Below are 15,513 nucleotides of genomic sequence, written 5' to 3'. Positions count from 1 at the left end.
GGAGGTGTCTGGAGACTCCTATTCAGAGGTTTCACCACTGTCTAGGGGCTGGGCATGGTAGCTCACACCTGTAATCCCAGTACTTTGGGAGGCTGAGGTGGGTGGATCACTTGAGGTCAGGAGTTTGAGACCAGCCTTGCCAACATGGCAAAGCCCCATCTGTGCTAGAAAAAACAAAACAAAATTAGTGGTGGTGGCAAGTGGTGGTGGTGGCAAGTGCCTGTAATTCCAGCCAATCAGGAGGCTGAGGGGGGAGGATTGTTTGAGCCCAGGAGGCAGAGATTGCAGTGAGCCAAGGCCACGCCACTGCACTCCAGCCTGGGCAATGGAATAAGACTCCTTCTCAGGAAAAAAAAAAAAAAAAAAAGCAGCAGTCTGGCTGCTTTTTGATAGAGCAGGTGTGCTGCACTGGGGGAATCCTTCTTTGTCCAGACTGCCTAGACTCTTCAGAGCCAGCAGGTAGGAAACACTGAGTTGACTGAACTGCAGAGATAGCGGCTGCCCCTTTCCCCATAGCCTCCATCCTGGGGAGAGATCAGAGTTCTGCCTGTATAACCCTGCCTGGAAATTCTCACAGGGAGGCCCTGCTCTGTGAGAAGGGATGGATCAGGGTCCCACTTAAGGAAGTAGTCTGGCCATGATCTGGCACAGCAGCTGTGCTGCATTGCAGAGGACTCCCCTTTGTCCAGACTGCCTGGACTCCCCAGAGCCAGCAGGCTAGAACAGCTGAGTCAACTGAACTGCAGAGATGGCGGCCACCCCTTCCCCAGGAACTTGCTCTGTCTCAGCCAGTCTCCAGTCTGTTGCTGCTGGCTGGCTGGAATTCCAAGTCAATGGATCTTAACTTGGGAGTGCCATGGAAGTGCGGTCTGCAGAACAACGCTGCTTGGCTCCCTGGATTCAGCCCCCTTCCTAGGCAATGTATGGGTGGATCTCCTGCCTTGCAGGATTCTTTTTCATCTTTGCAAGGATTTCTGGGGCTGGAGTATGTAAAACTCCTGGGTCTGTGTGTGTGTGCCTGAGTGGCTGCTCTCCCGAGACTCTGCATGCACAGCTCTGTTTATTGGACCCAAGGCCCTGGTGGCATGGGCTCACAAGGGGATCTCCTGATCCATGAGTTGCAAAGATCCGTGGGAGAAGCATTGTTTCCTGGATGGGGTCACACAATCACTCACTGCTTCCCTTGACTGGAGGTGGGCCGGTTTTTCTTTGGCTCTGTGCCGCTCGTGGGTGGGCAGTTGCCCTACCCCATTTTTCTTCATTCTCTGTTGGTCAAGTTATTCACTTGGTTAGTCCCAGTGTGAGAACCTGGATATTTCAGTTGAAGGTGCTTTATTCACTCACCATTTTCATTCTTCTCCCTGAGAGCCATGGACCACGTTTTTTTTTTTTTTTTTTTTTTTTTTTTTTTTTTTAGACAGAGTCTTGCTCTGTTGCCCAGGCTGGAGTGCAGTGGCGCGATCTCAGCCTACTGGAACCTCTGCGTCCCAGATTCAGGCAATTCTCCCCGCTTTAGCCTCCCAAGTAGCTGGGATTATAGGTGCCTGCCATTACAGCTGGCTAATTTTTGTATTTTTAGTGGAGACGGGGTTTTGCCATGTTTGCCAGGCTGGTCTCGAACTCCTGACCTCAAGTGATCTGCCCGCCTTGGCCACCCAAAGTGTTGGGATTACCAGCATGATAAGCCACTGTGCCTGGCCTGCAGCTGCCTCTAATCAGCCGTGTTGGCCCCTTCTCAGTATTAGATTTTTGTCAAATGCTTTTCTGCATCTGTTGAAATGATCATGTGTATTTCTTTTCATTCTATTAATATGGCATATTAAATTGATTTAATATGCTAAATCAACCTTCCATTTCTGGGAAAAATCCCACTTTGTTGTGATGTATTATCCTTTGAATATTCTGCTGCATTTGTTTTGCTAGTATTTTGTTGAGAATTTTTGCATCTGTGTTCTTTTAGATGGGGTCTTGCTTTGTTGCCCAGGCTGGAGTGCACTGGCATGTTCACAGCTCACTGCAGCCTCCAACTCCTGAGCTCAAGAGATCCTCCCACCTCAGCCTCCTTAGTAGCTGGGACCACAGGCATGTGCCACCATACCTGGCTAATTTTTTTTTTTTTAATTTTAATTTTAATGTAGAGATGGAATCTCACTGTGTTTTCCAGGCTGGTCTCAAACTCTTGGGCTCAAGCAATCCCCCGCCTCAGCCTCTTAAAGTGTTGGGATTATAGGCATGAGCCACCATACTCGGCCACATCTGTATTCTTAAGAGATGTCGGTTTGTAGTTTTTTTGTTTTTTTTTTTCCTTGTGATGTTTTTGGCTTTGGTATCAAAGTAATATTGGCCCAATAGAATGAGTTAGGAAGTGTTCCCTCTGCTTCTGTTTAAGTGGACATTGTTTTAAGTGGCCAACCAAGTATGTGGTAATTTGTTATACAACATAAGAAAATTAATACAACTGCTAAAGAAAATCAACTAGAAATGAGGTGCCTTCTAATGGAAGAACAGACCATCACCTATGGAGCAGCCTTGCAAAAAACAGAAATCTGAATCTGATCAAGCCTATAGTCTAGACCAGGGATCCCCAACCCCTGGGCCATGGACTGGTGCTAGTCCATGCCCTGTTAGGAGCCAGGCCACACAGCAAGAGGTGAGTGACTGGTGAGCGAGCATTACTGCCTGAGCTCCGCCTCCTGACAGATCAGCAGCAGCATTAGATTCTCATAGGAGGGTGAACCCTATTGTGAACTGTGCATGCGAGGGATCGAGATTGTGCGTTCCTTATGGGAATCTAATGCCTGATGATCTGAGGTGGAACAGTTTCATTCCACAACCATCCCCACCTCCCATCCCCGACCACTGGTCCCTGGTGTCAAAAAGGTTGAGGATCACTGGTCTAGACCCAATATCAATTTGTAGGAAATAAGGAACATGTTAAACTATGTCAGTCAGCAAATATAATCAGCAAAATCCAGATATATCAAACATTCCAGGCTAGAAAACATAAATCACACCTGCAATTGAATGTAATATAGTTTGTAATATAATTTTATATAAGAAATTAAACAGGTGTTGAAAAACCAAAAAGCAAAAAGTGAGGTAGCATGGACAGTAACTGCAGGAAGCAACTTCCACATCTGGGACTTAGTGAACAAAGAAAAGAAGTTGGGGTTATGAGAACCTAGAGGATTGGAAGAGAGACCCCTTAGAGCTTGGACTCAGTCTTGGAGATTGAGGTGCTGCCCAGCTGGTATTAATACCTCTGAGAGAACATGTTGAAGCTGGTTTGGGGAGTGGGATGAACTACCAGTGCCAGAGAGAAAGCCTGTTGGGATGATAGAGATAAGAAGACTAAGCAGACACGAGGAGCAGCAATTCCGTATCACCTCCCCTGGCCTTCAAGTATCCCTCTAGAGCTCCCGTTGGAAGACCCTAGCAAAAGAAAAATGTAGTTTGCAAAGTCCCAGTCCCAGTGTCACTAAGAGGGGTTGGAGCTAAAAGACGATATAATAATTGGAACAATAATCAATCTGGTTCTTTCAGTTAATACATTGGAAGGAAAAAACAGTGATGGAAGGAAGTATATCAATTAAAAGACATGTCAAACCAGTTGTAATCTATTGACCATATTTGGATCCCAATCTAAACAAACCATATAGATATTATGAGATATTTGGATTGGGTATGAAGTAATATGAAGGATTATTGTTAATTTCTATAGTGGCTAGAATGGCATTGTACTTTTTTTCAGTTCCTAGTTTTTAGAAATACTTTCTGAAATATTTACCGATAAAATGATGTCTGAAATTTTCTTCAAAGTAGTACTGGATGGAGCGAGGTGAAGGTGGTGTTGAAAACACAAGATTGAACATGAATTGATGGTTATTAGGGCTGGCTGATAGGCATATGGGGTTAATTTTATTCTTCTCTGTATGTTGTATATGTTCAGAATTCTCCATAATAAAATGTTTCTTAAAGCTGAAAAAATTCCTTTCATAAACTTTCTTTAACCTCTTAAATTGATAGTCAAGCTTTTGCTTTCCTTGATCATATACTGTTGAGAAAGCAATATTTGGAAACATTGTTGCATTTTTAACAATATCTTTAAGAATTAAAAGGCACATACCTTTGATGCCATAATTCTGGTTCTAGGAACTACTTGTAAATCTCTCTGAAGGCATTTATACATGGATTTTTGTTGGAAACAACTTAAACTCTCATCATTATGGGGGGGACTAGTTTAATGAATCATAGTGTAGTCACGCTGTAGAATACTACTCAGTTATTAGAGAATAAAGAAGTTCTAAATAGAGTGATATGGAATGATCTGCAAGTAAGAAAGCATTTGTGTTCTTTCTGCCAAAAAAAAATATTGTACTTGAATATATCTAGATTATCTTTGGAAAGGTAGACCAGAAACTAATAATAGTGGTGGCCTCTGAGACAGGGAACCAGATTACTAAAGGTTTTAGAGTGAGAGAGAGACTTTGCTTTTTCACTGAAAGAATGATAAATATGGGAGCAGGGATGAATGGCTATATCTGGCTGAAACTATGGGAAAGACTTTTTTTGAAAAATAAAGATAATGAAAGCTTAGTATTTCTCTTGTCTAACAAAAATAGAAAACATTAACAGGTAAATATAATAGATATTACTGTGAGATATAAAATAACTTCACTTACAAGTGGGAAATATTATCTGAATTTTTTTTTTAGGTGGTGATAGTGGACTGGATGGGTTAGGAGGACCAGGTGTACAACTAGGAAGCCCAGATAAGAAAAAACGCAAGGCAAATACACAGGTAAACTGATATTTTCTTTAATAACAGTTTTTCTTTCTAGTATGATCAGGCTGATGAGGTAAATTTAAACTTGGTCATAAGTTTTGTTTTCTGTTCAAGTGATTGTACTTTCAATCATTCATTGTACTTTCAATCAATCATTCAAGTGATGGTACTTTCTTTTTTTTGAGGTAGATTCTTGCTCTGTTGCCAGGCTGGAGTGTAGTGGGGTGATCTCGGCTCACTGCAACCTCCGCCTCCCAGGTTGAAGCAATTCTCCTGACTCAGCCTCCCAAGTAGCTGGGATTACTAAAGGCAAGCGCCACCATGCCCAGCTAATTTTTGTATTTTTGGTAGAGAAGAGTCTCACCATGTTGGTCGGGATGGTCTCAGTCTCTTCACCTTGTGATCCACCTGCCTCGGCCTCCCAAAGTGCTAGGATTACAAGCATAATTACAACCGTGCCCGGCTGTACTTTTTGTTTGTTTGTTTAAGTCTGTAACTAGTGGCTATTGTCGGACTATCGGCATAGAGTAGATATTGCACAAAGGAAGTGTGGGCAAATTAAAATGCTTGTTCTTAAAGAGGCTGGGCGTGGTGGCTCACGCCTATAATCCCAGCACTTTGGGAGGCCAAGGTGGGTGAATTACTTGAGGCCAGGAATTTGAGACCAGACTGGCCAACATGGGGAAAGCCCCTCTCTACTAAAAATATAAAATTAGGAGGCCGAGACGGGCGGATCACGAGGTCAGGAGATCGAGACCATCCTGGCTAACACGGTGAAACCCCGTCTCTACTAAAAATACAAGAAAATTAGCCGGGCGAGGTGGTGGGCGCCTGTAGTCCCAGCTACTTGGGAGGCTGAGGCAGGAGAATGGCGTGAACCCCGGGGGGGCGGAGCTTGCAGTGAGCCGAGATCGCGCCACTGCACTCCAGCCTGGGGCACAGAGCAAGACTCCGTCTCAAAAAAAAAAAAAAAAAAAATTAGCCAGGTGTGGTGGCACACTTCTGTAATCCCAGCTATTCGCGAGACTGAGGCATGAGAATTGCTGGAACCTGGAAGGTAGAGGTTGCCATGAGCTGAGATCGCACCACTGCCCTCCAGCCTTGGTGACAGCGTGAGACTCTGTCTCAAAAAAAATTAAAATTAAAATGCTTGTTCTTAAATCTAATGTAAAAGTTTTTCAAGGGCATGAATGCCTGTAGTTCTATTAAAAGATTTTAAAATATATAGTAACAATTTTAACCTGAAGTAATTGTTCAACTATAATAGTAATTTAGTATTATGTGCATATCACGAAGCAATCATGATGGAGGCCTTTGTTATAATTTTCGATTATGACAAGCAATTATACATACAGGCTCTCATGGTTTTATTCTTTATAAATTTGAAGCACTCTTTTTATGATAAAGGCTACTAGTAAGTTTGTGTGTACAGATTACTGATCTTTTGATCATTTTGACCACCATCTGTTAAACTTGCAGTGTGACTAAAACTGGCAGTTTATTTTTTCAGTTTGAGGCCCAGAGCTTAATGTTTTGGGAATACTTTAATTGTATCTCCCTGAAGTTAAGCTAGGGGAAAAACTTAGATTCTGATTGTTGTTATTTAATTTTGTGACTATTTGGTGTATGAAAGGTGTTTTAGGTTAGACTGCTTTAGTATTTAAGTGAAAGATTCCAGAGTTATAGGTAAGCATATTAAATGAAAATTAGGATAATGAAGCTTCTTTTGAAAGTTAAATACTTTTGGGGTTTGAAGTTACAATGGATTTGAGCTCAGAAAATCATACTTTATTTTCTTTTGTAAATGAAATAAACCTAAAATTTTTATCAGCAAGTATAATTAAATGTAAACATTAGTCATAACTGAAAGGTCAAGTGAAGATAATAAATGTTTATAACAACACTGCAAGAGAAATTTGACTAATACTGGGTTCACAGGTATTAAGGTAACAGGACAATTTTAATAACATATTTGATCAAAAACATGTATTTTACTTTACATTTTCATTTCAGGGACCTTCTTTTCCTCCATTGTCTGAGTATGCTCCACCACCGAATCCAAACTCTGACCATCTAGTGGCTGCTAATCCATTTGATGACAACTATAATACTATTTCCTATAAACCACTACCTTCGTCAAATCCATATCTTGGCCCTGGTTATCCTGGCTTTGGAGGCTATAGTACATTCAGAATGCCACCTCACGTTCCCCCAAGAATGTCTTCCCCATACTGTGGTCCTTACTCACTCAGGAACCAGCCACACCCATTTCCTCAGAATCCTCTGGGCATGGGTTTTAATCGACCTCATGCTTTTACATTTGGGCCACATGATAATTCAAGTTTCGGTAACCCATCTTATAATAATGCACTAAGTCAGAATGTCAACATGCCTAATCAACATTTTAGACAAAGTCCTGCTGAAAATTTCAGTCAGATTCCTCCACAGAACGCTAGCCAAGTTTCTAACCCTGATTTGGCATCTAATTTTGTTCCTGGAAATAATTCAAATTTTACTTCTCCATTAGAATCTAATCATTCTTTTATTCCTCCCCCAAACACTTTTGGTCAAGCAAAAGCACCTCCCCCAAAACAAGACTTTCCTCAAGGAGCAACCAAAAACACTAATCAAAATTCCTCTGCTCATCCACCTCACTTGAATATGGATGACACAGTGAATCAGAGTAATATTGAATTAAAAAATGTTAATCGAAGCAATGCAGTAAATCAAGAGAACAGCCGTTCAAGTAGCACTGAAGCCACAAACAATAACCATGCAAATGGGACGCAGAATAAGCCACGACAACCAAGAGGTGCAGCAGATGCCTGCACCACTGAAAAAAGCAATAAATCTTCTCTTCACCCAAACCGTCATGGCCATTCATCTTCTGACCCAGTGTATCCTTGTGGAATTTGTACAAACGAGGTGAATGATGATCAGGATGCCATCTTATGTGAGGCGTCTTGTCAGAAATGGTTTCATCGGATCTGTACTGGAATGACTGAAACAGCTTATGGCCTCTTAACTGCAGAAGCATCTGCAGTATGGGGCTGTGATACCTGTATGGCTGACAAAGATGTCCAGTTAATGCGTACTAGAGAAACTTTCGGTCCGTCTGCAGTGGGCAGTGATGCTTAATCACAGGCATTAACTAAAGTGAGTTTATTTTCCTGTGTATTGCGGAAGTTCATTGACACAGGATTTTAATGTTTTACATTATTTTTTTAAATGCATACACAAAAACATTATTTACTTAGTTTTTATTGATAATTCACTCATACTAGAGCAAATTTTTTATTGTCTTTGCTTGCTGTCTTAAATGAGAATAATGTATATGGGGGTGCTTTAGAAGCATTTATAAATAAATGTTAGTTGTTGTTATTTATCACAAACATAAAAGCCTCTTGAAACTTCAAAATAATATATAATAAATGTAGGCAAGTTTTAACTTTTAAAAGTTAGAATCATTGAAATACGTGTATTTCATTGCTGAACTTTGGTTGTACCATATTAAAGATTTAGTTCAAAAAGTTTATCAAGGATCCACTTAACACGTCTTCACAACATAATATATGTAACTGTAACATGGGGGAAAGCATACATTTTTATGGATTAAAAAAATAATAGTATGACACCAGATTCCTCCTCCACTAGGGTCTTTGGAATTAATTAGTTTCATATTTTCAAGTGAGTTTTCAGGATATCTGTTTGTACAGATACAAGACAGATCTTAGCATATAGTAAATTCTCAGTAAGTATTGATTAACTTGTGGATGGTACCACATGAAATTGCTAATATTAGATCAGTTGAAAATTGACTGCAATTAGTAAAGTTGGCGTAATGTATGTCCCAGTTGTGCTATTTAGAATTATGATAGTATTATGCTCCTACTTTTCTTTGATATTGAGTTGTTTTGTTATTGTTTATTGTTTTCCAGAGGAATACTATAGTATCCACAGAAGAATTGTGAATACTTTTTGTATAATTTTGAACTGGGACATATTGCAAATGAGGAAGGTAGAAACATCCATTTGGCCTTAGAGGGCTCTGCTAGTAAAAGAACTACTCAGTGGTGGTTTGAAAAATCTTGTTCTAGGGATCTGGATATCAAAAATGAACCTTAGGGGAGATCAAAATCCATTTTAAACAAAGATCAATTAAGAGCCAAAGTGAAATCTAACTCGCAAACAACAATTTGAAGCCTTGCAGAAGACTTAAGGAGCTCCCACTGTGACTGGGGGAAAGTATAAAAATGGACCTGAGAGTACCCTCTTGAGGGATGATCAAGAATGGAGACAGTTGGAGGTGTGCTCATTAAGATTCAAAACAGCAGAAATCCATTTTTGGAGCAGTTTCTAACCTGTGGCCAAAAAAAAAAAAGTATACTGTTTGACAGCTAATGACAATTTATACAATCGTTGGAGGCTGGTAAATCTCCCTAATATGTTGCCACCATTATCATTGCAACCAAAAAAAATTCTGAAGATTGTGTGGTGATCTACGAAGGAGATAAATAATTACTATTATTTAAACCCAAGTGAAACAATGATGGCAGCAGCATATTGTCAAGAAATTTAAATTATGCATGAAAAATGTGATTTAAAAACAATGTCCTTTGGGTAACACACAAGAACCTACACTTTTAAGACAAGGACTCGACCTCACATGTCAGAAGCTACTAAAGCAAAAGTTAAGTGACTTGGGCTATGAAATTTTGTCATGTCCATTTTAGTCACTGGACCTTTATTCCATGGACTACTGTCTTTATCATTTGGAGCTTTTTCTAAGAAACAGTGCATTCCCCAATTGAGATGAAGTAACTGGAAGATGTGAACAATTTATACAGCCTAACAAATGATGAGTTTTATAAAAGTTAAACCTTTAATATTCTGTTGGAAGAAAACTATTCATGCTCCTGATGCATATTTTGATTGAATAAAACTTATTTTTTTAAATACAGTGTTTTAATTTTGACCTACAAAAACAGCAATTTCATATGGTACAAGGTAATATAAGGTTTTCTCCATTTGCCCTTGACTAGTTAGAGATGAGTACAAAATATTTTCAGTAGTTGTAAAATATTTATCTTTACAATTTTGGGAAACAAAATGATATAAACTATACTTCTAGGTACTCCTTTGTGTGAAAACTTTACCAGTTGAAGCAGGTTAAAATGCAGTATTTTGGGCTGACAGACATTTGATGGTGTTCACTAGCATACTTGAAGATCTCATCTTACTTGGAATTTTTGTTATACATACTTCTCTAAATGTTTAAGAACCTGGTTACGTTGCTCCTGAAAGTTTAATGAGTGCTGATTTTTAATAAATGATGCACTGCATGCTATATGCCTAGTTGTAGCATCAGATCATGATTTGTTATTACCCTGAATAGAGCTAGATATTTTGAGTAGAACTTTCCAGTGTTCTCAGGAGTTAACACTTTACATGGTAGTACTTGAGTTGTGATCATTACTAAAATCGATTATGCAGTTTCTTAAACTCTTTATTTCTTTAAGTTTCAGTAGTTAACTGTTTTTGTGAAAATGAAATAACCTCTCCAAGCTAGTCTAACAGTATTTGTTATGCAATGTAATTCATTTTCTATTTCCACATAGTTGTTTTTAAAAACCTACAAACAGGTGAATTTTTATTCAGGTGTTTAGGTCTTCAAAGCACCTTACTTAAATAAGAATCTGTAAATATTCAGAAGAAAAACTCATGGTTCATTCTGACAGTGAATCATAGCCAAGCTGTAATCATGCTGATGAATAGTGTTCATGTGTTTGAAATAATTTTCTTCCTAGTTCTACATTTGTCTCTAAGTAATGCTAAGTCAAAAGTTATATAGATGCTTTTGGATGGAAAAAGTGATGAAATATAAGAATAGCCAGATGATAATTTGTCTGAAGAAGGCTATTATACAAACTGAAATGGCTTCTTAGGACAAATGATAAGCTGCCTTCAACTTAAAAAATATGCAGTGATGGAAAAAAACACAAGTGGAATTGTACCTTTTTTATCCCTTTCCTTCACTGAAAGTCCTCATCTTACACACACACACACACACACACACACTCTGTCTCTCTCTCACACTCACACACTCTCTTTCTCTGACATCCTTGAGTTTTGCTGAAGTTCAACCTGGCTAACTATGAGCATCTAGGTTTACTCACCAAAGCCAGGTTATTGACAGAAAGGTGGTTTTTTTGTTTTGTTTTGTTTTGTTTTGTTTTTGAGCCATCTTGCTCTGTTGCCCAGGCTGGAGTGCAGTGATGAGATGTCAGCTCACTGCAACATCTGCCTCCCTGGTTCAAGCGATTCTCCTGCCTCAGCCTCCTGAGTAGCTAGGATTACAGTTGCTCACCATCACACCGGGCTAATTTTTATATTTTTAGTAGAGACGGGGTTTACTATGTTGACCAGGCTGGTCTCAAACTCCTGACCTCAAGTGATCTGTCCTCCTCAGCCTCCCAAAGTGCTAGGATTACAGGCGTGAGCCACCACGTCCGGCCAGACAGAAATATTTTTAAAGCATCAGTTCCTTTCTCAGAACTTGATTTGCTCATGCACTAGAGAATATCTGGTCCACATGCTTCTAGGTGTTACTCGATTCACTAATACTGAAACAGCTTAGCTTGTGAAAGATAAATTGTTCTTCAGATAGAGTGCTTAGAATTAGATTTGTGATCAGTGTTTTCCTTTTGTGTGAAATACTTTAGAGTACTGCTATTATGATTCTTGTTATTCAAATTAGAAGGTTATATACATAAAACTGAAGATTTTCTAGTACTAGTACTTATTCTTCATAAACACAGTGTGCAGAAATCTAGTTTTTTGGTGGTTTGTTTTAGATTCCAAACTCTGCCTAGTGGCAGAAAAACCTCTTAATAGTATGGGTCATCATGAAATCTGCCAACTTTAATCCAAATAAGTATCAAGAGTCTTCATTCAATATTCTTTCAAACTTGTTTGTCTTGAACAAATTAGAGTTTTAGCACTTATTGTTCAATGTACTATAGTAATTGTATTTAATAGTAAGAAAATATATAAGCAATGATTTTTTAAAAGGGAATTCTCAAGAGTTTTGGATTTCTTTCTGCAGTGCATAGAGGTTTCATATGCATGAACATTCGTGCTGTTTTATATTTTTTTCAATTAAAAAAAATTTAAAAGCATCCAGGCTCCCAAAGTTCATTTGTAAATAGTGGCTTGGAACTCTGCGCAATAGGGAAGCTCCTAAAGGCTCATTTAGACCATAATCTAGTTAATAGTATCATGCTGAGCTCTCAGTTTTCTTTAGAAAACCAATCGATCAATGTAGGAGGGAGAAAGAAGCAGAGGTCTTGTCTTTTTCCTGATGTGATTAGGAGGTTAAGTTCTTTGGTGTGGGTTTCTTTGTATTTGCCCCCTTACCATGCTGAACTCTGGTGAAATGTATAAGCAGGCTTGGCTTTTCCTCTCCTGGATGCTCTGTGCTTCAACATTTTACATCTTTCCTCCCATCAGAAATCCTGTGTCTTTGTGTGGCAGTAGTTGGCTAGACTTTAAGAGAAAAGCATTTTCTACTAAGGTATGAATGAAGATAGTGGGAAAAGTGTCATTAAATTTCTTTCTTAAAAAAGGATGTTTATTAAGAATGAATCTTTACTATCTAACATTTCAGACAATATGACCACATTTCAGATACCATGGAAGCAGTACGTTTAGTGAATTAGCTGGTACTGTCTGAAGGTACATCCAATTTCCTTTAGGTTGTTGTGACTTTGCACAGCTTCCTCTCCTCTAATTCTGAATTTAGAGATTTTCTTCTCATTTCTAATTTTTAGTAGCTTATTGTTCTATCCAGTAGAGCATTATAAAAGTCAAATCTGCATCTTCCAACTTGTGGTACAGTGATGGGAATTTGGAAGCACCCCTGGAGCAAAGAGGCTAGGGATAGCATTAGCATCTCCCAAGACAAGTGGTGTAGGGGAAATGAAGGAAAGACCGTGGCCATATATACGCCAGGCGTTAATATATCAGAGGCTGCCTGTATTTAATTTAAAACTTTTGATGAAACTCAATGGATAAGCATCTTTGTCTTATTTGTCAATAATACATTACTTGCAATTATATTAAAACTTATTCTAAATACCTATACCTTTCTTGTTCTGTAGATGTGTAGATGATGTTGCTTGTTTGTCAAAATATTATCTTTTATAAAAGAAAGTCCTGCTTCTTATCATGATGTATGTGACTTAAATGATTGTTTCATATTAAAACTATTTCTTCCTTATGTACTGTTTACATATACCTCTTTTTGGGATATTAGTTCAGTACTTTTATACAAATCTGAGTGTGTTCCACATTGGTGACATGTATTTTTGCAGTAACTTTTTGTTTTGTTCTTAGAGCATGTCTAAAGTAACACATGCACTAGTGCTGTGGTCTGTGGCAAAATTACTGTAATTCAAATTGGAAAAAAAAATGTTTCCAGACTTTGTCCAACATTTATTCCTATGGCAAAGGAAATTACTATGTAATACTAATTATTTCTTATGCTGGTATGTTTTAAGCTACTCTATGAAGTATGTGAAACATCAATATTTACGGATTAATAGATGGCCTGATGTCTTTCAGATGGGAGAGGAGTAAATTTTAGTGTTACCAACTCATGACACTTGTAATACAATAACTCTTAAAATTTTTATTTTCCACTTACAGGTATAATTTACTAAGTAATTACCTTAAATGGTAGTGCATGTTAGGATTTTTTAGCCCATACTACTAAAATTATATAGTCACTTTGAAATTATGCTGATATTTCCCAGCCAAAAAAGACATCATTCACTCCCTCATAACCAAAATAAGTAGCACTGTAATGTTTATCTTCATTTATTAAGACATGATGAAGATACCATAAGACTCCTCTAATTTACCTGGAATTTTTAACCATTGATTCAAGGACTTGAGTGCTGTTTACTTTGTAGTACCTGATGAAAGGATTTGGTAATAAAGGTTATAATCAAGATTTTAAAGAAAAATGTTCAATCTTGAAGGCAAATTTTTAAGCTTTTTATTTTAGAGGTGTTTACTTAAGAATAGTAATTTAAAAGCATTCTTGTTTTGTCATTAAGACAAGTACCCAAAAGAATTGTAATAAGCAATACTTGGCCATTGCAAATTTGTGTATTTGAAATTATACACTTGAAAGAAAAAAATGAATGCTTGTGAGTGCTTAAACTGCGTATCTTTTTAAAAATTCAAATTCTAGACATATCAGTTTAAATTATCCTGAATAAGGTTTTACTATATCAGTGATGTATATTACAAAATGTCTACCTGTGTTATGTTAATGATACCTTTATGCTGCATCAGATTTGGCATGGTTATGGTATATTTTGTACTTTTGATTGTCGACTATTGATAGGATTGATATAGCAATAAATCTGATTCAGTCCTAATATTTTTTAAAATGCTAGGTACCATACTGTATCATAATCCTATTACATTTGACTTGAATGCCCCAAATTTTCATAGTTCTATATTTTATGTTAAAAATTTAGTATTACATGTTAGGGATTTATTTTTGTCTGCTATTTTCACATACATTCTTTTAGAACTGGATCTGTTTCTATTTAGATCATAGAAGTCTAAAGAAGTATTATTAATTCACGAACTGCTTTGTGGAAACATTTAAATAAAGTATGAAATGACTAGATTACCCCAAATTGTTTATTTTTTTGTGTGGTTAATGACCAGGTTACAGTTTTCAGACAAATAAAATTGGCTTGATAACTGATGGAATATAGTAGATAATGGAAAGTTTGACTCTGTAAGGGCCTCCAAGTGTTAAACAAATACATTCTCAGTTCTGATTTACTTCATAGGAACTACTTAAATAACGGTAAGCCAGACTCCTTTTTCTTTTTGAGATACTTAACACAATTTGCCTCTTCTGATCCCAATCCCTTCTTCCCCCAAAACTATGCTAGAATTTAAAATTGGAGGAGTTTAATTTGTCATCTACATTTTAGTTTTTTTATTCTATAGATAAGTAATAAGACAAGTAGATGTTCTGCTGTCAAGACAGTCCATGTTATTGTTGGCCATTCTTTTCAGGGATAATGCTTCATGTCATTTGTGCATTGTATAAAGAATGTTGTTTATCAGTATATTGACCTACTATTAGTAGAAATGATGTATGGCAGGCTTTCTTGAATAATATGTATTGTAAGTTTGTTTCCTATAGTGTTATTTGCTTCAGATTCTTTTAAATAAAGCTAGTTTTTAAAGAGAAAAAGAACTTTTTTAAGCGTTTGACTTTCATCAGGACAAGTAGGTGTAAGAATCTTGGCTTTGGGTGGGAGATGTCCAATATCACATCAAGCAGGGAATAGCCTACAATTTATCAGTGTGATTTTATACTGAAGAGAGAACCAGTATTTTTAATCATATATATTTTTATTTTTGCTGTATATATATATATTGCTGTATATATATTTTTTTCTGTGAAGTCTATTCAGAAAACGGAGTCCTGGATTTCCTTCAGAAATTATGAGCATGACATATCTACTTTGATTTTAACAATTTGGGACTTCAGTTCTGTTAGTAAAAATTATCTGGAGAAGAGTTTTACAACTTCAGCAGCTTAATGATCCCTGGGGCAGAGACATCATTGTAGCAAATATTAAGAACAGACTTGCAGCCAGGCGCAGTGGCTCATGCCTGTAATCCCAGCACTT

At 37.6% G+C, this 15,513-nt stretch overlaps 1 protein-coding gene across 3 annotated transcripts in view; it reads left to right on the top strand.

Annotated features, from left to right (window-relative positions):
* The window catches only part of PYGO1 (pygopus family PHD finger 1), a 48,789-nt gene extending 33,715 nt beyond the window's left edge, over window positions 1-15,074 (top strand). For 2 of the 3 annotated variants that reach the window (XM_031662369.1, XM_003900975.5), the window contains exons 2-3: window positions 4,716-4,801; window positions 6,800-15,074. In XM_031662369.1, coding sequence (XP_031518229.1) covers window positions 4,716-4,801; window positions 6,800-7,924 — 1,211 coding nt within the window. In that variant the 3' untranslated portion in view covers window positions 7,925-15,074. The remainder of the gene's footprint in view (window positions 1-4,715; window positions 4,802-6,799) is intronic. The other variant, XM_009210230.4, reaches the window with a different exon arrangement.
* The last annotated feature ends 439 nt before the right edge of the window (window positions 15,075-15,513 follow it).

This window comes from Papio anubis, unplaced genomic scaffold (genome assembly GCF_008728515.1).
Source record: "Papio anubis isolate 15944 unplaced genomic scaffold, Panubis1.0 scaffold59, whole genome shotgun sequence".
In the NCBI taxonomy this organism is placed as follows: domain Eukaryota; kingdom Metazoa; phylum Chordata; class Mammalia; order Primates; family Cercopithecidae; genus Papio; species Papio anubis.
This window is presented reverse-complemented; position numbering and strand designations above follow the sequence as displayed.